Genomic DNA, 27208 nt, shown 5'->3' on the forward strand with positions numbered 1-27208 from the left:
TGCCTCCTCCAAAGTCCTAGAGAAGAAATCTCACCCTGGTCATGTGCCACTGAGCAATGGGAAACTATGACCTTCACATGGCGTGAAGTTCCATTTTCCCCCAGAGGAGGGTGAAAACCCTTCCCCAGTCATCTACATTTCCCAGCTCTGGCCTGGGAGATACTTTCTTCTACTTTCTGGGTCATCTTTGGCAAGCCAATCGCTCATTCCAAGCAAAATATCTTGCTTCATGAATCACATCTTCACTTGCACACTCAGAGACCACACATGCCATAAAAGCACTGCTTAGCTGAAAGCACAGGCAGTGCATACCTACGGTCTTGCTGCTTTTTCTACCCTATAGCAGCAAATCAATATATTTGCGCTATAAAAATATAAACAATATAGTAATTGTTTCTAAATCTGATCAGGAATAGAAATGGGCAGGCAAATAGGTATAAGCTGGAAAGTGGAACCCACAAACATCTCATTTCACTTTCAACATCTGCATTTAGATTGTAATCCCTTCAGTAAGAACTAGGTTTACATGATGGGCTGTAAGGCACTTTGCTTCAAACTCAGTCCTTTGGTCTCCATCATCAGTTCAAATAATTTTTTTTTTTTTTTTTCTGACCTGCTGGCCACTTTCTAACTAGCCATTTTCAAATTTTAAGCCTGGGGGTACTGTTAGCCAGTAGCCAGACTTGTTTACCTCCTAATACAGCTGACATTAGATTGACCTGAATTTTACAAGCTGGGAACTATTATGTCACCGTGTATAATTAAACCTAAACATATACTTTAAGAAAGAAAACAAGATGTAATGTGGAAAGAATTACCAATGGGTCAAGTTCGGGTCGTAAATTAGGATGCGAATGGTACAGCTTACTGTGCCCATCTTTGAAATACAACCTGCCCTACATTCTGCGGAATACAAGAGTTCGGGTTTGAATCTAATTTTTAAAAAATTAGTAGTTTATTGATTTTTTTTTCACAGAGAATGACGTTTTCACATACTTCAATGAGAAACCAGGTGGATCCCAAGTCCAGAGAGCTCAGCGATGTTGCCCAGCAGCTGAGGGACAGCAAAGCCCGGCTGCTGGGGCGGGGAGCAGGCCCGGGCGGACTACAGCTCCCGAAGGGCTGCGGGCGGCTTCGCTTCCTGCCCGGGCCGCGGGAGCCCATGGAGCCGACGGAGGGCGCCGAGGAGGAGCGGGTGGTCCAGTGCCCCGTGTGCCTGCGGGAGCTGCCGGGCGCCGACATCAACGCGCACCTGGACCGCTGCCTGCAGGCCGGCGGCGCCGAGGCCGAGCCCCCCAGCAAGCGGCCGCGCCTCGCCGCCGCCCCGCCGGGCAGCCAGGCCGAGGGGCAGCCGGAGGAGGCCCGCCCGCCCGCCGCGTCCCCCGTCTTCTCCCTCTTCCACAAGGGCCGCGGCGGCGGGAAGAGCGGCGCGGGGCGGGACGAGGCCGTCGTGCCGGCGGGCCATGGATGCGCGGCCGCGCTGTGCGGGGAGAGCCTGGCGCAGAAGCTGGAGGGGAAGCCCCTGGCCGAGCGGCTGCGGCCGGACACGCTGGGGGACTACGTGGGGCAGGAGCGGGTGCTGGGAGCAGAGACCCTGCTGCGGTCCCTGCTGGAGTCCCACGAAATCCCCTCGCTCATCCTCTGGGGGCCGCCGGGCTGCGGGAAGGTGAGTGCGGGCGGCCCCCTCGCAGCGTGCGGGGTCGGGCCGCTGCTGCTTTACGTGGCTCTTGAGGCCGCTGTACCTAAAACATGCTCATTTTCGGACTCTCTCTTTTCTTCGCTCTTCTGTCTTCTTGGTTTCTTCTGTAGGTTCCTTACGTTGGCTGATGTCCATTAGTTTTCACTTAAGATTACAAAAAAACACAACCTGCCTCGTGAATAAAATAGAATTGGTCTGCCCCCATCAGCCCCGCTCCATGCAATTTGCTCTTTGGTTACACAAGGCCTCTCTTGCTTTCAGATAATTCAGATCTCATAACTCCAAAGTCCATACCTACAACATAAGCCGTGGTTTAGTTAATGGCTGAGAAGCTGAAAAACAGCCGCAACACAGAATCTCTAAATACGTCTAGGAAACCAGCAGGTTAATACAGCACAGTTTGTGAGTACTAGGTTTGTTTTAGCCTATGAATTCTTGCTCCTAAGAGAAGGCAGCACTGGTGTGGAAGGCAGATAACTTCTGGCTATGTACTCATCCACCTTCAACCACTTTTAGGCTGGTGGGTCTTGCAGGATCTGACCACTGCATCTTCATGTTCTGCCTCCTTTAGCATACCAGGGGCCATCATGAACCCCCAGAGACCGTCTAGCACAGCAGTGAAGGGATTCACAGTTGTTGTGAGGGAAGGACCAAAGGAATGCCTCAGGTGTGATTGAGCAGTGTTTACGATCTCGCCTTAATTTTGTCCTGTTCTTCCATGTATTTCAGATTTGTTGTGTGGCAGGGCAAACAAAATACAGTTTTCTCTGTCAGTCTAATGTGTTCACAACATTAAGTTTCATGTATTATATATTTCTATAATATGGTGTGTTGGTTGTGTGAGAGTGTGTTTGAGAAATCTGGGATAGGGGAAGCAATTAATGCTTAGCAGAGAAGGACAGAGCAGCAGCTTGCTCTTGTCAGCATACTTAATTGAAAAAAAAAAAGTCTTGCTATGTGATGTTTGAATAATAATGGTAGTCAATCACAGTAAATAAGGAGCAGGTGTTGGAATGAGATGAATACCATTAGCAATGATGCAGCAGGTTTCTTAGGCTAGATAACATACACCTCAAAAGAACCAACTAGTGAAATTCAATAATTGCCACTTCCTTTAAAATAACAAAGTAATAGCAGAAAGTAAGAGCTTAGAATAGATGGGGTGAAGAAGGGCTGTTTCTGAAATCTGATTAAAGGGGAGGTGGATTGACTGAAGTAAGATGGCCAGAGAGAGAAGTGGAATTCAGTTCTTTAATAAATAGGAATTCTTTCTGAATAACACATTCAGGGGCTTGCTTCTATATTTTTCATGGTCTCCTGCCTTTTGTTTCTTGTTATCTCTGTTAACAGCATGTGCTTGCTCTTTCTTGAAGCCCTCTTTGCTCAGGAAAAAAAGCTGTACAAGTACAGTGGTAGCAAAGCAAAGGCTGCAGAACAGCCTCTGCAAACTGGCACTGGCTTCAGTGGCCTTTGAGTTGTGATCTGATGAATGCACCTGGCTTTGACCATGGAAGTGCTTTTTCATGAGCTTATGACAGCTTAACAGTTGTGTTCCAGGTCTCCTTTAGGAACCTTGTGTGGTACTGAAAGTGTCTTTAAGTAAAGGGTGATCTGTTTTATGCCTGTGATGTCACAGCTTTTGTTCTCCTTTTATACGGCGCATCGTCCTCACCCATATTTTTATGCATAATTGTATTTAGTAAGCTTGCTTTTCACAGAGTTTAAATTCTGTTGTTCGTCAGTTGTCTGGCTTGCATCATTTCTGTGCCTTTTGACCCTTCAAAGAACAGTTCCACAACTCCTCTGTTACATTTTTACTCACTGAGTAAAAATATTATCGAGTAACTCTTCTGCTTTCTAGGTTATTCCTTCTCAGCAGAGTTTTGAGTCTATCTGCTTTCAGCTGGCTCCTGATGAAACACCCATTATTGGCTGAACCAGAAATTCCTTCTGCAAAAAGTTGAACTTTGCCCCTTCACCCACATTTATCAATATTTCTAGGATGGTGCTAGCGTAGAGTTTTATCTCAGGCCTTCTTCCCCATAAATCATAATGTCTCTTTGAGTTAAATAGCTAAAAGTTCTGTTCTTTTCTTGGATATGTCCGTATAAAATTCCTCTCCTGACAGATTTAACATGCAAGCAAAGTAGTCGACCTGAAGATGAAAAAGGAGATCTGTTCTTGCCTGCCTATCCCACTCACTTACTATTTGAGTTGTATGTATATAATGTGTCTAAGAAGACATTCCATGAAAAAGCAATATTGGGCTTGAAAACATGAAAGATCCTGTAGAGGAGAGGTAAGCTCACTGCCTCAGAACCTGGTTGGACTGATCAGCAAAAACTGCTTCCATTAAGTACAGTGCTTTTCAGCAGTAACAAGGCCATATGCTAAGCTCTGCCCATCAAAGAGCTAAAATAGCAGCATAATTAGATATGTTGGTCTAAATTCAGAAGTGCTGTGTAAGGTGGTCATACATTTCTTAAACCTCTACAGGCTCTTGCTACCCATGGAATCTGGTTGTTGCAGCCCATCTATGCCTTCTTCCATTTCTACAGCCAAATGCCATGGTAACTGATACTTTTGAAAAGGGTAGAGCAGGACTAAGTAAAAAAAAATAACTGAACATGCAGTAAATCATCAGGGCCAAATTTCAAATCAATTTATGTATTATTTTTCAGTCTGGATGTTTATGAAAAATTGTAGTTAAACAAACTTTTTCTAAGCAGGAAGAAAATAATCTTGCTTGTTAAAGTGCTATAAATGTAATATTTCTTATTGTAGGTCAAGAGTATTTTTGGAGAATTTTTATCATGAGAACAATAAAGCTAGGTGCTAGAGTAAAAACATGTGTGCTATGTAACTGCTCTGCCCAAGTCAATTTTGGCCTCAGCTTCACTTGAATATTGAAGGAAACATCCTCAAAATTGAAAAGACAAATTGGGGTATTTCCGTTGCGATCCTCTTTTCTTTTGAGTTTCCATCTGTACTGAGTCCTCTTACTTTAAGGGAACATGATCTTTGTACCTTGAATCTGTCATCCTAATTATGTAGGAAGCCAAGGTGCTCTGATGAAAAGACTTTGACTTTTTGTTTGCCCTTTTGTCACTCTAAAGTGTTGAACACAAGAGCCAGTTTTCTTCTTTTAAGAAGTTGATCAGACTCAGGCCAGAAGAAACAGTGCTTCAAAGAGATGCCGTAGTTATTAACTTAGGAACAGTTAGCTTGTTCATACTGACTATGCAAATTTTTAAAGGCCTGTATAAATCCGAGTGTAATGTGAGTAAGCTGTGCTGTAATTTATGGCACCTTAATACAGGGATTTAGATTTTTGCATGTCTGCCATTGGGGCACCAATTTTAGTAAAGAGTTAGCGGGGGGACACAGCGTAACTTGAGCACCGAATAATTTTGCTGCCACAGATGAAGTTTAAGCCTTATAAACCTGAACATTCCGTATTTAAGTATAGTAAACATTCCCTCTTATGGCTGCTGTGTAACAAGAAAAAAATAGGTAGCAAGTGGCATGAACCCACTCCTTACAGAAGATAAGACAAAGAGTGTTCATGCATGATTTTTTGAGGTTCATGTGTGCACTCCAATAATAAGATAAATTATGCAATGTTGGTATAAGTGCAAAACATTAAAAACCCCAGTAAGTGGTCTTTGAAGTTTCTATCAGATCTTCTCTGACATTACATTTTATTTCTAGGACTCCCTGTATTTTTTTTTTCTTTCTTTGCATTCAATAAATGACCTATTGAAACACAGACAGAAAGTCCAACACCTGTTTTGGTGCCCACGTATTTATCATCACTTCTCAGTGCTTCCTATTTTGCTGATTCAAGTGGTTACCTAATGGGCTGTTTGATTGCTTGAGTGTATTTTGTCTTCTCTTACTCATACAGCTTGGGACCTGATTTGAACAATTTGAACTAATGAGTTCTTTCGATTGATTACCATGAAATTTTAAACTAAAAATGCGTCATGTCTTTTACAGTAGTGTAAGCTGAAAGTCCAGGACAACTCTGGAAAATGGGTTAGTCCTTGCAGTTACCTGTGTTTGCAACACTTCCTTTGCAGGGAGCAGTGTGCTTGGTTTTGCTTATGCCAATCTAAATCAGGAATAACTTGGGGTGGCTCTCTAGGAAGAGAACGCTGGAAGAGAAAATACCATTGTATCCATACAGCAGTTGGAATTCAAGTACACAATTCAGAATAGAGCAAATGGAGATACAGCTCCATTTCAACAAACATTATGCAATGACCTTGCATCTGTTTATGCTTGGTTGGGCTTGGATTCTGGAAGTGCTGTAAAGCACATACTGTGTCTCTTGTTCAGTGACACTTACTCCTCCAGTAGTATCTCAGTGGGCTATTTGGGGTTTGAGGAACCAAACAAGATGGGTAAGAATAGCATCTGCCCTTATATAAACACCAACTGCTGCTACTTTTGATTGTGTTTATCTCTATAGACAGTGTCCCCAGGCCATGTTCACCTGCTGTGCTGCCAATTTCCTTTAGACACGGCCTGGCTTATCTCCTGTGACGCAGTGTGGCACAGAGAACATCCACAGAGCTACATCCCAGAGAGCTGCTGCCCTGTGTGGCATCCAAGGATGCTGTTGGTGTCTCCCTCAAGGCAGTGAAACAGAGCACGGCCTTTCATGATTGCTTGGCAGCCACAGTGTGGCCCTGCTGCCAGCAAAGGGAGGGTTGAAGGTGAGGGGACACCATTGATGGCAACACCATGTAAACAAAGATTTGGAAATCCTGGTCAGAATAAAGGAAGAGCAAAAAATAGCTGCAAAGTCACGGTCAAACAGCAGCAAAGAAAATCAGGATGCTAGTTCAGCACTCTGATAACATAGCTTAGACCCTACAAGTCTGTAGGTGTAACTAGCCTGTTGTGTTTTGCACTAGGCTTATCAGTCTCTTGTCATCCCTGCCACAAACATAGTTTACATTGTGATTTGCTCTGGAACAAGCCAGCAAAGTCACTTGTTGGGGAAACCTACATGCCAGCTAGATTATTCCTGCTCAGGAATAATCCATGCTGTGCTGCACTTGTGCCAGTCTGTGCCAGATCTGCTTTGGTCACCTAAACGTGGCCTGGCAGAGCCTACAGCCTTCCAGGCTTCCTGGGAGAACTGTGTAGGACCTTAGGTTTCACAGTATTCTTGATATGGTCTAATCCTGTGTTCTAATCCCTTCCCAGGTTTTTCCAATTCCACTTCCTGAAGTGAGTTTGGCAGTACCACTCTTCATTCTTGTAAGGAACTTTGGTGAGCTAATTTGAAGAGCATAGTTTAATGGCCTGGTGCAGAACTGCAAAAATCAATAAGATCATCGTACTTGTGAGCAGGTAGCATTGAACATCAGCATCAATAAGACTGGCTTAACTTGTACGGGCTTTTAACTGTTTCTTCCAGCCGTGGATGTGAGAGAGCTTTGACTACTGGCGGTGCAGAGAGGAGGGAAATAGGTCATACCTAAAGAGTATTGCCCAGTCAGGGAAACTTCTGGATGTTACAGTAAATTCTTGTCTCCTAGCACAAACACCCAGCTTACCAAACAGCAAATCTGATGGACTTTTCTGCTCTGACAGTGGGAGGTGCGTGGAGCCAAGCATGCTTTGTGGGTTGCTTTTGTTTCATCTGTAACTTGTATCAAAGCCTAGAAAAATGAGTAGCATAGTTGCTGTGAGTCAGCTTGCTTGTTTGGGTTTTTTTTTTTGTTTGGTTGGTTGGTTTCTGGCTGTTTGTAAATCTGAGACGGTTTCAGCCACCGGGAAAGGATATTCTCATTTGGGCTGACACAAAGCAATAGGTACAGGATGGTGAAGGAGAATTTCAGTAGTTAAGTGTTTGTTCTGTGTGCAATGGGTCTGGAAATAAATGACCATGGGCTGAAGTTAAGTGTTAATCATTGGTGAATAATGGTTCGAAAGTTTCTTGGTGAATATGTTTCTGTTTCAGAACAGCTTTTTATGATGTCACTGCTTTAGCTTGTCTAAACAAGTAGGTCAGTAAAGTCTCACAATATTCAGCGTAAGAGTTGAGATAATAGGTATGAGTTTGAATAGTTTGGCATCATAGTAGAAGAGAACTAAGAATGGTTTCTAGAAGGGGCAAGGAGCTATCAGCTCCTTGTAAGGTGTTATTTTTAGTGAAGTTAGCAAAAGGTCAGTTTGCAGGATCACTGGATCACTCCTATTCTTAATTTGTGGGAAACAATATTCCTGCTCCTGCCCATAAAGAAAAAAACATGAACTAAATAAGAAACACCTGTATAATAAAAGGAGCACATTACCAACTTGTTTGAATTTTCCTTTTGTGCCTGTTATGCAGGTTCTGATTCAGGGGTACTCACAGTAAATTGCAACATCAGTGTCCCTATTTTAAGAGATTTGTTTTCCAGTATAAGAATCAAACATCAAAATTTATTTTAGATTATGAAGGATAATCAGTGTATTTTCTTCTGCCTTATTCCATATCAGATTTCTAAGTTTCTTCTTGTCCCTTAAATACATTGCCCATGGGGGAAAACTAGGAAATTAGCATATGAGTTATAGGTGTTTTGTGCTAGTGCCTTCATACTTAAGCTACTTTGCTTACATGAATTCTCTACTAGGTTTTGGGTTCCTTTAGGTTGTAACCTGAAGTAACAAAGAGGGAGAAAACTGTAGCTTGTTACTGACTTTTGCTTGAGATGGTAGGACAAAAAGCAGCATAAAAATCCTGAACTCATGGGAAGTCTTTCAGAGGATCAGGGAAAGTTTTACATCTGTGTGATAGGCAGTTTGACTTGCTGAATGATTGATTGTGCAGAACAGAAGGAAGAGGTTGTGAACATGCCTGTCCTTGTCAAGCATTGCATTTGAAAGGCAATGTATGTTATTCTTATTGCAACCTTTGATGACCCACAAGTTGGCAGAGGGAGAAAGGTATCTGCTGGCTGAGATTCGTGCAGCAGATTTCAAGTAGATTCTTGGTCTAACAGTAACTTTCAAACAAATCTCTTCGATTTTTTTCCCCTAAATTAGGGTAAAAATGTGGACTCCTGTGCATGTGTATAAAACAAAGTCTTTACTGCTTTTTTTGTAAATAACAAAACTCTCTGAGTGACAGCCAGGGTACAATGTGAGCTACCAGTTCAGGTGAACCTACAAGAAGAAGAGCTGCTTTATTTTTTTTTCTTTGTCCTCTCACCACTGCCACTTTTAGAGAAGGAAAAGGTACATTGTCTTTTTTCATCCTCAAATTTGATGTATTGGATCTTTGTGTGCTTTCAGAGATTTTTAAGGCATGGATATATCCTCTGAAGTTACATCCTGATTTAAGGCCCTTTTGTAAGGAAACATGAATTTTGGTTTTAATTTGATAACTCAGTTTCAAAGATATTTTTCTTTTGGTTTTGATGGGGTGGGGGTGGAATTTGCTTGTTTGTTTATTTTCTCAGATCTTGCTAATATCTGTAGGCTTTGCTGCAAACACTTTCCAAGTGTTTTTCCAGTCTTGTCTTCTGCAATGATACAGCTTGGGGATGGGCTGGTGGATTGAGCTCCAGGAAGCGAGGAAGGATCTGACATGGGATGCGAGTCTTGTGTCAGGACCTGAAATGACACTGCTTCTGAAGGCAATCAGGAAGCCCTTATTAAAACTGAAGCAAGAATAAATAACAATATATCCTTCTCCTTAGCCTCCCATTTTCTAACTTGGGCTGGTTGCGGTTTCAGGGACAAGGAAATCCATTAAATGGACAGAGCAGGGTACTGCAACACTGTTGGTAGCCAAGTGGTAGGTGCTTGTTTCTGCAGCCTCCCTGCAAGAGGATCAGGTTGACACCACCTGCTGCTTTAACCTCAGCACTTAGAATATCTTCTGAGGTGGTTTTGTTGGCACCTGTCCCTGTCCTCATCTCCTGAGACTCTCCTGTCTTCGGTCTCCTTTGGATCCTTCTCTAATAGAACAGTGAGCTTGATGGAAGAATCACCTGTTTCTCTAGCAGTACTTTCAAATAGAGATACACTCTCTTTGGGGCATACACCTGTGTTAACTAAGGTTGTGAAGGAAAGTCTCAAAACCATGTCTGTGATATGTTCTGGTGTAATCAATCTACCCAGGAGATTGGTGGAGGTTATATCTGTGCTTTGGTAGGCTAAATGAAATTATAAATAAATTTGAATTTGAAGGGGTTGTTCATAAGGACAGAAAAACAACATAGCTGCTTACTAAAAACAGCCAGTTTGTTCAGTCAGCTACCTTTTGCTTCTCTGGGTCAGCATTTGATTACTGTTAACTATTTAGATTTAAGAGTTACATTTTTTGAAGTACACATGTCAATTTCTAATGCTAATGTTCTCATGCTTTTGTAGAAATTGCAGTCTGATTAATTTCATTTTTATGTGTATTTGAAATATAAAAGGGTTTAGTTAATAACATTGTAGCTTTTTATTTCTCACATGCAGTTGCACTGTAAGCTCTTAGGCAGGTGTCTTGGGGTAGTCCAGCTCTTTATCCATTAACATGCTCCACAAAATAACTGCAAAGGGAATTGCAGTCAGCCCGTCTTCTGTGACAGAAATGTATTTGGCAGAGGGTTCTTCCGTGACAAAGGAGACAGCTGTCAGTGCTGTCCTTTTCAGTACTGAGGCTCAGTGGGTCTGGTATGGAAAAGTGCAGGCATTGGAAATGCAGCAGAGGATTTGGCAGCTACCTCTAGCAGGAAGTTTTTAAGTTTTCTGTGCCCTAGAATAACGTGAGCTAAAAGCTTAATGTTAACTCTGTAAACTGTCAACACTGTCCCTATGTCCAAAATATATAGCTTTGTTCTTTACATATTTCCTTTAAATTGGTACTTTCTGTGTCTGAACTGATTTTTACGAAGCTTTCTCCTATTGCTGTTTCAGACTACACTGGCACACATCATAGCCAACAGCAGCAAAAAGAATGGCATGAGGTTTGTTACACTGTCAGCCACAAGTGCCAAGACAAATGATGTTCGAGATGTCATCAGCCAAGCCCAGAATGAAAAAAGACTCTTCAAGAGAAAAACTATCCTCTTTATTGATGAGATCCATCGTTTCAATAAATCTCAGCAGGTATTGTACTACACTGCTTTTTTAAAAGAGCCTTGGTCAGCACTTCTGTAAAATCTCCCACTTTGCCTTAAGGTAATACCTTCCTCTGGGCTTTTGATTTCAATGTTAATACTTGTAGTAGATGAATTTGGCAGAAACATAAAAATTAAATTCCTTAGCTTACTTCCAACCAACATTTAATTATTGCAATTCAAGGATTTAAATAAAAGACTGAGTTATATATATATGCCAGTCTTTATATGATACTTTTATGAAATTTTATTTTCAGCAAAGTCATGTTAGTAGTGTTTGCTGCACACATCTTCATTTTAGACTCCATCTGGGGGGTAGCATTCTGTATTACCTTTACAAAGGTCTGGAGTGTGAATGTGCCAAAGGTGGGTATTTTAATGTTGTCCTCTCTTCTGTGTAAGAAAAAAATAAGTCATGGCATGGTACTTCAGGATAACACTGCAGCCATCACTTGGGCTTTTTTTCTTTTTTCTTTCCTAGGTATAAGGTTTTTTTCAGTTGTGCCATGGAAAGCTTGAATTCTGTACTACAGGTTACAGTTTTTAAATTGAACTGTTCTGTAATCTTCCTGTAGTTTACTGCATACAGAATTAAGCAGGGAATTGTAGCCCTAAAGGTTGATTCAAAGCGTATTTAGGAGTAGTGTCACTATTTGTTATCCTTGATAAGGCAATTTCATGATTTCTTGTGTTGCCATGCAATAAACCAAAGTCACACAAACCCAGCAGAAATTTGTAGATTTCTTTACCGTATTTCTTTTCAGGTGGCAGGGTCATTTTCAGTGGAGTCATTTATTATTTCCATATCTGTGCACATTAACTGCCTTGTCAATGTGGTTATTTGTCATATCAACAGGGAACCCAAAGTCTCACAAGATGCAAAAAAAAAAGGTAGCCTACTCACATGGGGTGTTTCAGGTTGTCATTGATCGAGATCAGCTTTTTCTGCTTCCCTCCCATGCTCAGGACACTTTCCTTCCTCACGTCGAGTGTGGGACGGTGACCCTGATAGGAGCGACCACAGAAAACCCTTCCTTCCAAGTCAACGCCGCTCTCCTGAGCCGGTGCCGGGTGATCGTCCTGGAGAAGCTCTCGGCTGAAGCGATGGAGGCAATTCTGATGAGGGCTGTCAGGTTCTTAGGGCTCCAGGTTTTGGGCCAGGGCGACCAGCACGGCACCCCTGCAACTGGCAGCAGCAGCAAGAGCTCGGAGTGAGTACTTTATGGGCTGCGGGGTGTTAACGTGCACAACCCGAGGAGCTGACTGCCTGCCAGGGAGAGAATGAAGCAGTTGGGGGTGGGAAGAGAAACCCTAGCCACTTCTGATAGTAAAGAAAAGAAGTGGCAGCATATGGCAGGGGCGGGGGTGACAGGAGAGAGAGAATTCAAAGCATTGGCTCTCTCCATCCAAAACATAATCTCACCGTCTGGATTAGGACAGAATTTTATACTTGGATCCGTAACTCCTGACTCACCCTCTCAGGATATTTAAATCTGTTGTGCTGCTGAGGATTTGCTGTGGAAGCCTGTATCTGGGTCTTTATCATGTCTCAATGTGTGTTACTTCTCGCTACTGATTGTAAAAGCATTATGTTACCGTTAAGTGCTGGATGGGCTATCCCCTCTTAATTTGGAAGTGCCTGCCAGAAGTTTGTTGTTTTCCGAGAATATGTTTTTAATGAGATCAGGGAGCATGATGCTGCTTCTGTTCTTTGGTTGTAGGATAAGTCCTGTGCTGTGTTTTAGGATATCCAATGACGAGAGGAGACTGTTGCTGTGAGACATTAATAGATTGTTTTAAGAGAGACTTTGTTTTTCTCTGCTCCTTGATGTCCAGACAGATAGATTCATATTAAACACTTTAGAAAGTTTTAGAAAAAGAACATCCAGATTTGTCTACAAGAGATGTTATCTGCCTTCTGAAACAAGAGGCTGGCAAATAAGAGTAATGCGTGGTACTGTGGTACTCACGTGCAAGCTATTACACTTCCTTCGTGTTGGTTCTTGGCTGCACTCCTGGTAATTTACAGTGCATTGGCATGGTGGTGATTGACAGACTGTATGAAATAAATGAGAGGGAATCCACTTGAACTTTGTCACAGAATGTAAGCACAAAGAATTGCCAACCTGAATGCTGAGGTCAGGACAGGTAAGGAAAGGTATTCCTTTTTTATTTTTAGGTTACCCGCCTCATGGTTTACTCATTTGTAGCTTTTATGTGTTGTAGTAATGTGAATTTTAGAAGAGAAGGCAGTACTGCATGTCAGCATTAATGTAGTGGCACAGCTGTGGTTGTGGCTACACCCTTACTGGGGTTCAGAGGCTTTCCTTTCTATACAGGATTAAAGTACAAGGCATAGTTTCAGCTGCAGTTGTTTGGGTTTGGATTTCGCTGGACTCTCCATGTCTAACCTTCCAATAGCAATGGATGATTTAAACAGCACGGTGCTTCATCAAACTGAAAGAAGTCTGGCAGGCAGACATCAGACTAACAGTTTCAGAAATCTCTCCCTGGGGAGAGAGGGCCACACTCCAAGGCAGTCATGGGAGCCGAGCCTTTAAAAATAAAAATGGGGGTTTGAATTGAGGAGGTTTTGTTGCAGTTGTGTCTTTCTTATCTTTCATTATGCAATCTGGTGCTGAGCTACAATTCCTACACTCTGTTGCTGATAAGTTCAGATTTTTATAAGCCATTCACCCTCCCATGGTTCTGGTTTGGATTTCTCATTGATTCCTGCTTCTTGCTTCAGTGTCTGTACCATTTCTGCTTCTTCATTTCCTCTCCACTGCTCTGCAGGAGCAGCTGTCTCAGCTTTTTACACCCTTTCCTCTATGGAACAGGACTGTCATTAGATGCAGGCAGGTAACTGTTCATGGTGTCCTGAAGAATAAATGGAAATCCCCAATTACAATTCATTTGGTTGTTAATGGTGCTCGCCTTTATACCAGAGTGAGAAAAGGAGCTGTAAGGCAGTGCGTCCCCAAACCGTGGGGTCAACCCACTTTGAAAATGCTTCAGAGATCTAGCAGGAAGGCACAAGAGATGTGTACATTGAATTTTGGGTTTCATTTCCCATGTTAGTCTCCCTTTCCAAGCCACAGCAGTGTAGTATGAAGTACTGCATGTGCTACTTGGCCTCAGTTAATCAGATGGTTTTAGTATCACATCAGTTGTCTGACACGATGACTTACCTAGGAGATTTTGAAGGAGAGGATGATTCTTTGTAGTCTCTCCTATTACCTTGAGGAATAAGGTGAGGGTGAATCTTCCTTAGTCTTTACAGGCATCTTCTGTGCTTGGCAAGGATGCAGCCATCCCCAAGCGATCCAATGGATTTCATCATCTGTGCTCCACAAGGAAAGTGTGCTCTACCCGAAACTGTTTCCCTAGATTTTCTTTGTGGATTTTTCTTACCTTGCTTCCACCATTGGTGCAGGTTTCTGATAAGGTTAGATCACCTGGATTCTCTTTCACTCCACTGTGGCCTTTTCTTGCTCTAAAGCTAGAGCAACTAGCAGTGAGTTTTACTTCTTGGATATCTTTCTGTTTGTTGTGTCATCATGGCTCACAAAGGTTCTTTGACAGTTTTTATGTTAATTACTGGATTTATTTAGGATAATATGTGCTTTTTGTTATATTTGCATCAGCATTACTGCCATCAAACTGTGCCTCTGAAGTCTTGAGTAAATCTGAAGACTGTACTTTACTGAAGTCTTTACAATCTGAAGACTGTACTGAAGTATAGTCTTCAGTATACTGAAGATGAAGAAATGAGAAAGGAAGAAACATACTCATGATGAAGGAAAGTAAGAAGTCAATGTTAAAGATGTTTTTTATTGCTGCAACTGCTTGTGCTTTCTGCAGTTTATGCTGTGTCAGTAGCAGCATCAGCTGTTCCAGGTGTGCACTGATACATTACCCTTGTACTGTGTCAGGTGGAAGAAACCATATTCTTCTCGTGGCTTTTTATTTTTGCCATTCAAGTGCTGCCCTCAGAATGGTATCTCTAATTGAAGTCAGACAGTAAACTGGATGGTTGATTAATGTGTCTGAAGCTAGATAGCACAGAAGGCACACAGCTGAGGGAAATGGAAGGAACCCCAGGTTCCTGTTGGCAAGCCCAGACATCATGCAGTTCAGCTTGCTACTGGCTGTATTACAAAGTTCTGGCGTGTTTTGAATTCACTGGTTCGTAAATCACAGCACTGACGGTGGAATTCCTTTGGATCTTTGGTGTTCAATACTTTCTTGAAAATTATTCCTTAGTTGGAATATCCATTCAATTTCCTTGCAGGAAATGAGTTGCTGAGGTGAGAGGCAATACTGGGAGACAGTGCTGTAAGGCAGTGAGCAGTGCATATCACACTGCAGTAGTTCAGTTGAAGAACTGTTTGCCTGTAAAAGTGTTGCAATCTGCCAAGGAGTGAACATAGTGAGAATAATTGCACTGAGAAAGTAAGAAAGTACTGATTGGTAGGGAAAGAAGCAGTGAGTGCTTTATCTTGTGTTTTGCTCAGTAATTTTTTTAATCTTTGATCACACAGATTCTAGTTGCTTGGGATTCCTTATATTTACTCCCTGATACTGCTTATGCTCTCTTGTCATTGGCTCAAGTGCAGTGGTGCTGTGTGGGTTTAATGGGTTGTTCATCAGACATTTCATGTTGGTTCTTGGCACAAACTGTCTCAAGGGAATGGCGATAAAGAGGACCTGGGAAAGGATTTATTATCCTGTAGTGGTAGTTTTCCATTCCTTGAGCTAGTATATCACCTTCAGCCCAGTGAGTGATGGATCCCAGCACGTCCCTTTTGGCTTGTTTATGTTTTGGTCTCCGTATCATTGGTTACAAGGTACCAATATTGACCCTTGGCATCCAGTGGGTGTTAGGTGTTAATTTTGGAAGTTGAATAAAATATGGGATTGCCCATCTGCAAGCGTATCAGGAGCTTGGAAAGAAGTCAGAAAGCATGGCAGTTATTCTGCCTTGTGGTTCTGATGGATGCAGAAGTTGGAAAAACTGGAGGGAGTAGGGCACTTGAGCTTCTGAAGACAGGATGGGCTTAAAAATGTAAAACACAACAGTGGTTTTTGGAAGCCGAGGTATTGAAATAATTGCCATCCTGATTTTGAAATTAGACTCCTGCCTAGTGAAGTTAAATCATCAGAAAATGGAATTTAAGGTCCTAATTGCTCAGAAAAAAAATCTCAATTCAATTATTCTGAGTATAACATTTTTTATTTTGAAATACTGAATGTGTATGGAGCTGAGATTATGCAACAAGAAAGCATTGTGTTATTTCTAATCAGTGATTCTCATCAATGTGCTGTGCAAACAGTTTGTATGTGGAAGTTTTCTCCATTTATTCTTGTTCTGTATCACATCCTGCATGTCATGCTATTGTAGGCATGGACTGGATCAGCCAATACATAATGCATCATTTGGATTGGAATTGCCATTACCCTTAGGTTACAACTGAATTTTAGCATGGAAATGAACAAGGCCATTGCTTGTAACCAGCTTTTTCATACTTTCTTGTTGCAGTGCGATTTCCTGTTTCACCTATCCCAACCCCCTCAGGTGTGCCAACCTTCCCCCTCCCCCTTTTGCCCTCCTGCCTAAGAGCTGTCCATCAATCTTAACATTCCAGCAGGGCATCGTGTGGTTGGCAGATGCTCCTCTGGTCCGGGCTCATTGGCCTGTCCTAGCGTCTATCTCCCTTGGGCCTTCCCCTCCTCACACCTGGTTGGCCCTCACCTGTCCCTCCCCTCCCCCTGAGTAGGGGGCTTAAAAGGACACGAGACCATGTGGCAGTGGTCGGTCGGTGAGCTGTTACCACATTCAGAGGTCTACCATGATGCAATAAAGCTCTACGATAGAACCCGCTTCTTTTCACTGCCGCTTGAACCTTTTCCACCAGAGGTAAACTGAGTTCCTACTTTGCCTGGATTTGTTCCGAGTGCCCAGCTGCAGCACCCAGCCAGCCAAAGGTATCTCTGCAGTGAAAACACCACAGCTGCTGCCTTTGGTGCAGCAGTAAGGGTCAGAAGAAGCCAGGCACCCCACACCCGGAAACATCAGGACTAATATTCAATACTTTCTTGTGTATATTTGTTTCACTTTCTGTAATATAAATTGCTTACGTTGAGTCAACAGGGCAGTTAGAGTCCTGTAGTGAAACAAGAGACAGGAATACAACCCAGCTTTAAATTAGCAGATAAATTGCAAAAGTGCTCTGAGGCCTCAACTTTTTTTGGAAAAGACTGCACTTAGCTTCTTCCAAGGTAGTACCTGCCTTTTAGTGCTCTCAATGCTTCCCCTTTCTTGGAGTCACTGTCTGCAGCTGTGGTATCGTGTGAGGAGGCCTCAAGCACAGGATGTGTTTCTTTGCAAGCAGTAGGCAAAGAGCTCAGTCCTTGAAGGTGAAACCTTCTCTCAAGTAAGCCCTGCTGGTGTGTGAGAAGTGTTTGCTCATCATGTTGTATATTTGAAGTTGTTTCTGTTGAAGGAGGTCTTAGCAGCAGGATGTCTGTGTGTGGTGCCTGCTGGTTTTTTAAAAAGAGCTTTTGCTTTCTTTGCTGGCTTTTTTAATTTAATGCTTATGAAAGATCTGTAGTGCTGAGGGATGAATGTTGCTTCCTGATTTTCAAGGAATTTGATGCTTGAGATAATTGACTACATCTCTGTGCAGATGCATTGTTCTGCTTCCTTGTTCAATGATGGTGTTTGAAACACCCTGGCAAAAGTGCCACTCTGTGTGTGTTAATATCTTTTATTAGATTCATCAAATACATGAGAAATAAGGACATGGAAAAAAGTCATGATGAGATGCATGTGATGCATCTATTTTGCCAGGATGTGATGTCTACTCTCTGCAGTGTGGGATTTGCCCCTAGAAGACATTTGTCAGCTTTCACTTGCAGTGGTAGATTAAGATTGCAGCTCTACTAATTCTTCCTTTTTATGTGTGGCCATGAAAGGACTCAAATATTAACTGCTAAAATTTTTTCAGAACCTGCAGATTTTTTCTTTTGTGTGACAAGTGCAAAGTGGGTTTGCAAGGAGGATGAGATGGCAAGTAAAGAAAATCAGTGGACACATCTGTCAGTGAATCCTGATGCTGCCTTTTTCTACACCACTGGTAGTAATAGTAACACATCTTTTGGTAAATGAAGTGCAGGGCTGTTGTGAATCCTTAATTATTTGACACACAAGAGCTTCATAAGAAATGGCCTCTCACACCAAGCCCTATGTGCTAATCCTTACTGATACCTGTCACTCTTGATTTACAGTGCAGCTACTAGAAGTGGCTCAGTTAGGGCCCTTAATGTCATGTTTTAATTCCATTAGCTGCTGTCTCCAAATCAGATCAGTTATGCCCTCTGCCTGGCAACACCTTAGATGTTACCTTTTCTACATAACTGAGGTTTGAGGGTTAATTCCCCCAACAGGGTGCCTGGGAAACATGCAGAGGTGAACTGGTTTGGATGTGTCCCAACAGTGAGGACTGCAGCCTAGCAGATGAAAACCTGGAGACAAAGCTTGTGGACTTTGTTATTCTCACAGATTTTTCATGGACTCATTAGAAGATCACAGGAGCTCCTGCTGCTGCATTTCCCATCTTCATAGAATCACTGAATATTCTGAGCTGGAAGGGACCCACAAGGATCATCAAGTCCAACTCTTAAGTGAATGGCCCATACAGGGACCAAACCCTTGATGTTATCAACACCATGCTCCAGTCAACTGAGCTAATCTCAGTGACTTGTTAATTTAGATTGTGATTTCACTAGAATTTGGCCTTTTTCATGTTTGTATAGTTCTGGCATACTTAGAGCAGTAGGTGGCAAGAAGAGTGATGGACATGTATTGGGATGCAGCTTCATTCTAGTAAGATTTTTTTGTACCCCAGTGAATAAGTTGTAATACCAAAAAAGTAGGATGCATGTGTTTTACATTGTAAACAATCTTTCCAATTGTTGTTTTCTAAAGAACAACTGATAGCACCTCTTGCTGTTGTTAGTAGTTCAAAACGTTATGCTAATGACTTTATAACTCACTATATTCTCTCACCTGCATTTGGATAGCTTGTTGCCTTTTCACTGTTCTTCCACCAAGGAATTTGAAGTGCTCCCAGTGAAATGCTGATGGAGTAAAACTTTGTAAAGTTCAGCTGGCTGTATCAGAATTGGACTGTGGTGAAAACCTGACCCTATTTTTGTTGAATTTATTGAGGTGAGGCAAAATTAGGGAGTTAAATAGACGAGAGCTCCTGCCCTACATTTTTCATGCACAATTGTATATAGCAGGCACTGGAGCAGGAGGAAGAGGGTGGGCCCCTAGTTCTGCAGGACAAGTTAAGACAGTTCTTAAACCCAGCTGTGCATCAAGAAACTTTGTAAAGAAACATCATGTCCAGCACAACAGGCAGGGAGAGGAGTGTGATGGGGGCTAAGGGTGTGTGGTTATTCTGTTGCAGATTCCCGGTGCACATAGAGGAGAAAGCTCTGAACACACTTGCCTATCTTTGCGATGGGGATGCCAGGACTGGGCTGAATGGACTCCAGTTGGCAGTTCAGGCCAGAGTAGCAGCGGGAAGGAACGCTCCTTTGAACACCTCTGCCAAAGGTGGTGCTGCACATGGCATTCTGGTAACAGAAGAGCATGTAAAGGAGGGGCTCCAGCGGTCTCACATCCTGTATGACCGAGCAGGTGAGTAACAGATGCAGTTTCTGAGATGCAATGTTCTCCAAATGTGATAGCTTCTCTAATTTCTCTTTCTTCTCCCTTTTTTGTACCAGCTGCTCTACTGAAACAGTGGTTGTACTGAAGTATGTCCCAAAAGTTACTTTTCCTCTACAGTGCAGTTCAGCTTGAAATTCCTTCTCAAGCAGGAAGTGTAGATTAGCTGAAAGACCCATTTGCTGTCCTGAGAACAGTTAGTTGCATGGTGAAATTATTTGTTATTTAAGGTCTATGAGGGAGGTTGGATATCTTCCATTGCACTTTTACTCCTTTGAAAGTCTTGGAAGTGCTCACATCCACAGCAATATGTTATGTGAAAACCTGAGCAGTTTGCTTTATTTTTAGAGTTGCTTTTTAAGGTAATGAATTCTGTAGCTTGCTTAGGGCAGGCCACATAAATCGCATTGCACTTAATACTTCCTAGAGTGATAACCACTCTTGCTAAATTTGTGACTTGGCAATCTTAGGCATCACAGTAGTTGGCCACTAAACCATTTTATGTTAGAGGGTTAAAGATCAGTGCATGTCAGATTAGGTGAATCCCCTTGAATGAATATGCTGGTTCTTCAGCAACACTTGAATGACTGTGCAGAATAGTATGAAATGATTATGCCAAGCAGTATTTGGAGAACTAATTTATTTTCTTTTTTTTTTTTTTTTTGGGCCGCTGTTTCTGATATCTGCATTAACTGCCAGTGTTCAAAATCTGTGATGAGAGCTTTCTTGAGGCTGGTTATAACATATGCCCGCTTGTAGCCCTTCTTGCTACAAAGAAATAATGATGACTCACTGTCAGGAGAAAGGCAGCTGGGCAGATACTGATCTAATGGCAGCTGAGAAGTCGAGGGCTGGCAGGGGGAGGGAGAAGAAACAATTTTATGGGGTCTGTGGCAGGAAGAGGTCATGATTAGAAGGAAGTGGAAAATCTGACTGGTTCGCTGGTACAAGTCTCTTGCACAGTGTAGGGTCCCTTGTGTGTTTGCTGTCGCCTTGTGGCCGGTGTCACACAGAACTCTTGGCTGTGTCACCTTCTTGCTCTGGTAGAGATGGCACAGAGTGCCTCTTCCTGAGGCTTGCATCAAGTCTGGGTAGAGTGTGTCAGGCCCTTCTCTGTTTCAGTAATCTTTGTTGTGGTTTATTGTGGGGTTTTTGGTTAGAGATTTTCAGAATGGTGAAAGCAGTGAAGACTGTTTTTCTGGGTTGTATAAATGCCAGAAAGCCTGACACAGATATTGTCACAGTAGCAGGTTGCCCAAGTACATGTCTTTTCAGAATTTCTTCTGTGGAATGGTCTATGTTGACCACTGACTGTTGACTGCAGATTTACCACTTTTATCCATAGTAGAGGTAGCTGTCTGTCCTAAATACAAAGGACTTTCAGATGGTGGCTACTGCATAAATTTTATATTTTTTTTGGTAGCATGTTTTAGCTAACACATTTTGAATCACAGCTGTGGTGATGGGATCTACAGTCCTCTAAAATAAAATGCTTCAGTCTTTTAAAGTGGAGGGTCTAATCATGATAGCAACAACATACATGTGTTGCATGTTCATGTAGAAAACACAAAATAGTTTATTAGTGTTCAAAGTGTAAATATGGACTTTTTATTTTACATTCTTTTTTGTTAACCTTCTGCAGAATTTGCCAAATACATGTAATTCGGCATTCTCTTCTGTATTTTCATCAAGTAATCTAGGAAAGAAATCATTCCTAATGCAGTTGTTAGGCTGTTGTTCTAATCTATGTGCAGACATGTAAAGAAAAGGTCTTTGTGCAGATAGTTTATGCATTTTAGCTGGAAGGACAAAGAAACAACTTTAATCAAATTTCACTGCCAGCAGCTGCCTGAAGCCCTTGCAGTTGGAGAGGAAACAAAAACTGTTAGTCATATTTTAGCTTCTAATTGCAGTTGTTAAAATTTTGATCCTTTTAGAAAAGTGATCTAGCTACCAAATTCATTGAAGTTTACCAGCAGATGGGCAGTGACTAGATCTTTTAAATAGAGTTGTACTGTTGCCCCTTCCTTTTACAAATTGTATCACTTTGCTAGCACTGATTTAATAAGATAAATCTAATTTCACTGCCTGTGTGGTGACATAACTTCATGTATGGTAAAGACTGGGAATGTGTTATGCTGAAGTTAATTTATTCTGCAGTCTGGAACACAGTTTTTCCTTTACCTTCTCAGGAGGAGAAAAGAGAAGGCATCTCACTCTCCTGGGTTTGCTATCAGGGCAGAGCTTAGAGCCATGTGGACAGGAATAAGTTGCTATTCCATACCGTGCATATCATTGCTGGGGTAGGGGAGGGGCTTATTTGGAGTTGGATTCCCAACTGATGTTAAATCACCACACTCGCACCATAATGGTTTTTTCCAGCTCAGTTTTTTTTCTGCTGGATCAGAATGAGAAGTCTTCTCATCCATGCTGTTGGTCTACTCTTACTTCCAGGGCTTTCTTCTTTCCTTTATCAGTGAGCAGTTTGATGTTTACCTTTGCCTAAGATAGAATATAATTTGAGATGGGGACTGATTTTAGTTTTGCCCACTGCTTTGTGAACAGAAATTGTTTAAGAAGCTCAAATATTAATTATGGTCAGTGAACAAGACTTTTTCCTATATCTTCTACCAATATGACTTGAGTTAAATCAGCATCTTAAACTAGCATGAAAACTCCTCATGAGCACATAAAGCAATCTGTGTGCATATGTCAACAAGATTTATATATCTGTATATGTCAGACACTAGAAAAGCCCTCTCTTCCACAAAGCCTCTTGTGCAGTGTCTTGTTTCAGAGAGGTATTTGCCTTTGTGGGAACTGCACAGAGAAAATTTATTTTGATTCCAAAAATTCTTCATAGTTTTGATTTCAAGAGGCATCTGAGATACAGCAGAGATAGATAAACTGGTATGTGTCTGTCTCTCAACTGAATTGATAAGGCCCATACCTATATGTTAGCTAACCTGCATGAGAAGGCTAATAAATAAAAGTCTACTAAAAGTTCTAGGTTTCTTTAAGCTGCTTTTGGTATCTCAGGCTATCTGTAAACTGTATTTTTAGACAGTTTAGAAATGTAATTTTAGACATTTTAGAAATGAAAGATCTCTCTCCAATGCACATCACTGTATTTTGTCTTTAATTGATAGTGCAATATGACTATACTGAAGTATTGTCATTGTAGCTCTGTCACTAACGAACTTTGTAAGGAAGGAAATAAAAAGCAAAAACTAATGCCCTTCTCAGCCTGAAGTCTGAAGTTCCCTGCAGGTTTATATATCTAGACCAAACCTATCTGCTGGATTCCTTCTGCCTCTCCAGCTGATATCCTCACATATGACACTTTACAGTAGCCCAAACAGCACATAAAAGCCTCCAGCAGAAAACTCTGGATGAGTGCAACCTCTGGAGATATTTAAAGGCCATCTTCCTTACTTTTAAGAGACCAAGAGACGCCTCTTGCAAGAGGATGATGCGAGTTCAGCTGCTCGGGGTTACTGCTCCTGACTCAAGTGTTTTGGTGGAGCACGGACGTGCTGTTTGTGTTGGCTCCAGTGAGGGCTGCATACCAGGGCTCTTTGTGTGGAGTCCTAGCAAAAATAGCTGTCTGACTGCCTGTGCTCACCAGCAGCCTGTTGAATTCCCCACAGAATCACACTCCAGCAGGAGCAGAGATGGGGGCAATGGACCTGGGAGGTGGAGATCTTGCTGGCTACAAAAGGAACAACTACAGCAGCGTGGTGATTTTGGTTCCCAAACTCACTCAGGCAGCCCTTTTATTTTTCAGGGCCTACAAGTCACTGGTGTGTTCTGATTTGGCCGTCAGGCTGTAAATCCTTTTAGCCTTAGGAAGAAGAGGAATATTAACAGATGGCTGTGCATGCAGCTAGTTGCCTTTAAAACACATACTTAGCTGTGAGCCAAGGAATGCCAGGCACTTGAAAAAATAAAAAAGGCAGATAACATGGAAAGTTTAACAATATTGCAGCAAAAGACTCTTACAAGTTTGATTAAAAGACATGCATAAGAATCAAAACCAGTTGAACAGAGGAAAATTGTAAGCAGGAAGGGTCTCATTCAGTGTTTGTAATACTGACTCCCTATTTTTAAGTGTAGCCCTAGAAGATCTGTGGAATAGCTCTGTTTCTCCTTGGAGTCCAAATCTAATCATAAATTAAGCTTAAATATTTAAAAAAAAATTCCTTGTATTTCTTTCAGTCTTCCCACTTTTTACTTAGAAGCCTGGCATTTCAAGTGTTGCAATAGGGCAAGTGTCCACACACTTGAACTCAGCATTTCTTAGGGGTTTGGCAGGGTTGTGCACTGCAATTCTGTTTTTTCTAAATTGTATGATGTTCCATCATTGTATATCCATGGCATTTCCTTTTTTCTCACCCCTATACAGCACATCAAACTCGTGTTTTACTGCGCACTTCATTTTCAAGTTTTAGATTATATGAAATGTTGTTTTTCTAAAATATCACTACTGTATTACTGTATCCAGTGCTATCTTGTGTCTCTGGATTTCTCTGATTCTTGTGTGGTCTTCTCAGAGCTCTGTGTGTGTCCAAAAGCAATGATCAGTTATTTGTATGTGCTTGTACTTTTTGGCAATTACAAACTATTTATGTAGAGTTTTCTTCCTAACTGCTTAAGAAATCTGGGGTTATCTTTTTTTTTTTTTTTCTTTTGAAGGGAAGGCAGTTAGCTTACAAAACCCAAATTGTTTGCCTAGCAATATTAAAAAAAAAAACAAACAACTTCCTTTTCATCAGTAGTTGCTCTGATTTGCTTATGTAGTTAGGGAATGATTCACATGGGAAACTATGAAGGCCCTGAAAACAATAATGAATGCTGTAACCACATATCCCTAAAAAGAGCTTGAAAAAGCAGCTTATGTTTACAGATGTAATCTAGTAAAATATATTCTGTTCCCTTAAATGCATTTCAGTTAATTTCCTCCTAACAGCTTTGTGTATTGCTTCTCCCCCATCCATGAACAGGAGAAGAACATTACAACTGCATCTCTGCCCTGCACAAGTCTATGAGAGGCTCTGATGAAAATGCTTCCCTTTACTGGCTTGCTCGAATGCTTGAGGGCGGTGAGGATCCACTCTATGTGGCAAGGAGGCTGGTGAGGTTTGCAAGTGAAGATATAGGTCAGTATTTGCAGTATTTCACATGGGAAAATCATGTTGAATGAAGATCTGCCAGGCTTCTCTGGTTTCTAAAAGTTGGCTTCTGAAAAACAAATGCAAAATATGCAGAATAGGTACAAAATACTGAAATGCTGCACGTGGCATAAAAACTTTGTATATGCAGGCAGAGACCTACATGAGGTGTCATTGTGATGATTACCTATTTCAGGAAAGACAAATGTTTTTGAGGTCAGGGTTGGTGTGTATTAATATGGATTCTTTTAAGCCCTGCTGATTGTAGGTCACCGGTAAGCTTGTGCCACAGAGAGTGTGTATTTCAGGGATGTCTGATTTTCTGATAAGTTTTCTAATAAGTTCTGGCACATGAATACCTACCCTGACCTGCATTCCTTAGGTTTGATAGCTATAAGGCATCTTTATTTACTTATCCAAAGTAGCAGATCCAGGAACACTTTTAGCACATATGTGCTAGGTGAAGAGTTAGGAGGCCTGGAAAGCTATGTCTGTATATTTCCCCATTTCTTTATTAACTTCAAAAGGTAGGAGAATCATTTGTGGTCAACTACTGCTCAGGCTACCACTGTGTGGCAGTAGATTCAGTCTAAATCGTACACACAGCTCACACAGGTTAGACTTCTTTTTTCCTTTTTCTTTTTTTTCCTTTTTTTCTTTTTTTTTTTTTTTTTTTTTTTTTTTTTGTGGGAGGAGGAAAGCTTGTAGATGGAGGGAGTGTATCTTATGTATGATTTGGTATTGTACCAGGAATTCCAATACCTGAGAAAGCAGCTCTGAAATGTGCATGGATACCTTACAGGAAAGGGAAAAAAGAGTTTTTTTTTAAAAAAAAGACATTAAGTGAAGTAAATTGACTTTAACCTGCTTTTATCTGATTCCTTTCTGTAGGACTGGCAGATCCTCTGGCTTTAACACAAGCAGTTGCTGCTTATCAAGGCTGTCACTTCATTGGAATGCCTGAGTGTGAGGTAAATGCTTCATTAATTCACTGATTTGAAAGTTCTGCAATCTGTAAAACCTATCTGTAACTATAAAAAGAAGTAGATTGCAAGGACAGGGCAGACTTAGTTACTTGTTCATTCTGCATGTCCCTTCTTTGACAAGAGAACATTGTAGTTCTTAAAATAGATGCTGTAGTTTAAAAAGAAGTCACTGCATGAACATATATAATTTTTCTGGTTTTTTATGATAGATAAAGTAGCTATTATTTTCTAGTAGTGAAAACCATGGAGCTATGGTACTGTTAAATAATTCATATTGTTTTAAGTATTCATATTATAGTAGCAGGCAGAGGTCGGTTTAAAAACAATCCCTGCCATGCTGTACAACCAACCTGAATAGCAGGCCTTTTCCCAAAGAGCTTAAAAGAAGTCATTTAACATTTCCCTCTGCTTGTTTGCAGGTGATTCTAGCACAGTGTGTAGTGTACTTTGCCAGAGCCCCAAAGTCTATAGAGGTGTACAGGGCATATGGCAATGTCAAGGAATGCCTGAGGATGCACACAGGACCACTGCCCCCTGTTCCCCTGCACCTGAGAAATGCCCCAACAAGGCTCATGAAGAACTTGGGCTATGGAAAAGGCTACAAATACAACCCCATGTACAAGGAACCTGTGGAGCAGGACTATCTGCCAGAAGAGTTGAAAGGAACAGACTTCTTCAAGGAACGAAAAACATGACTGCTGTGCTCAGAATGGGTTTTGATTTTATGACTCATACATTTCCACTGGGATCAAAATTCCCCTTACAGTGTCAGCTGCCTGTTACCCTGGTTGAAAGGATTAAGCCACCAAGCCTTCCAGATACTTTTTTATCCTTCTGCTTTTATTGCTGTTGTTCAGAAGGTATTTTACAAAGGATTACAGTTAGGCAGTGTAGACATGCAAAAATAAGCTTTATCCTATATAGTGCTGTCACTGGTTTAAATGAAATTAAGGAAAAAACAAGAGACTTGTGTTGCTGGCTCTTGCTGTGAGACAAGAAATATTACTGTGCTGCTTTTTAAAATCAGTGTCTATTTCAGATTTTGAGAACATTATTTTCCAGAAAAATAGTAAATTGTACCCCCTCAGCTAAAGTACTGTACAAAATATAATTACAGAGTAATTTTTGCTGTTATGATCTTTCAGAGACCAATTTTGTATGACAGTTATTGAACCAATAAAGCTGTTACAAATACTGTCTATGCATTTGTTTAAATAGTCCTATGACAGCAGTGTGGTTTTCAAAGTTTGATCTCCCTTTAATTTTATTATCCCTTCTTTCCAGAGCAAGTTTCATTCATTTTGTAAGCAGAATAGTCATGAAAATGACCACTGGAGTGATACTGAGCTCTTTGCACCTCTCTCCAGCTGTGATATGACCCAGCCACCTGCAGGTCAGCTGTCTGGACCACATCAGTTACAGGTGAGTATTTCTTGACAGCAGAGGTACTTGTGCTGTGTGGGGTTTAGATCAGAGGGATTGCCACAGCCACGTGTCTG

At 41.5% G+C, this 27208-nt stretch overlaps 1 protein-coding gene across 1 annotated transcript; it reads left to right on the top strand.

Annotated features, from left to right (window-relative positions):
• Nucleotides 1-1069: 1069 nt before the first annotated feature.
• WRNIP1 (WRN helicase interacting protein 1) lies at nucleotides 1070-26910 on the top strand. Its single transcript, XM_054637587.2, has 7 exons — nucleotides 1070-1666; nucleotides 10610-10801; nucleotides 11779-12023; nucleotides 19290-19522; nucleotides 24556-24711; nucleotides 25615-25694; nucleotides 26129-26910. Exons 1-7 carry the CDS (start codon nucleotides 1163-1165, stop codon nucleotides 26402-26404), a joined length of 1686 nt encoding a protein of 561 aa, XP_054493562.2. The 5' UTR covers nucleotides 1070-1162; the 3' UTR covers nucleotides 26405-26910.
• The last annotated feature ends 298 nt before the right edge of the window (nucleotides 26911-27208 follow it).

The sequence above is a fragment of the Agelaius phoeniceus genome, chromosome 1 (genome assembly GCF_051311805.1).
Source record: "Agelaius phoeniceus isolate bAgePho1 chromosome 1, bAgePho1.hap1, whole genome shotgun sequence".
In the NCBI taxonomy this organism is placed as follows: domain Eukaryota; kingdom Metazoa; phylum Chordata; class Aves; order Passeriformes; family Icteridae; genus Agelaius; species Agelaius phoeniceus.

Bases quoted from the DNA above. Each gene is read 5' to 3' on its own strand.
- WRNIP1 (XM_054637587.2), top strand. From the start codon at position 1,163: ATGGAGCCGACGGAGGGCGCCGAGGAGGAGCGGGTGGTCCAGTGCCCC. The intron at 12,024-19,289 runs GTGAGTACTTTA...ATTCTGTTGCAG, and splicing joins AGCAGCAGCAAGAGCTCGGA to ATTCCCGGTGCACATAGAGG. The intron at 25,695-26,128 runs GTAAATGCTTCA...GCTTGTTTGCAG, and splicing joins TTGGAATGCCTGAGTGTGAG to GTGATTCTAGCACAGTGTGT.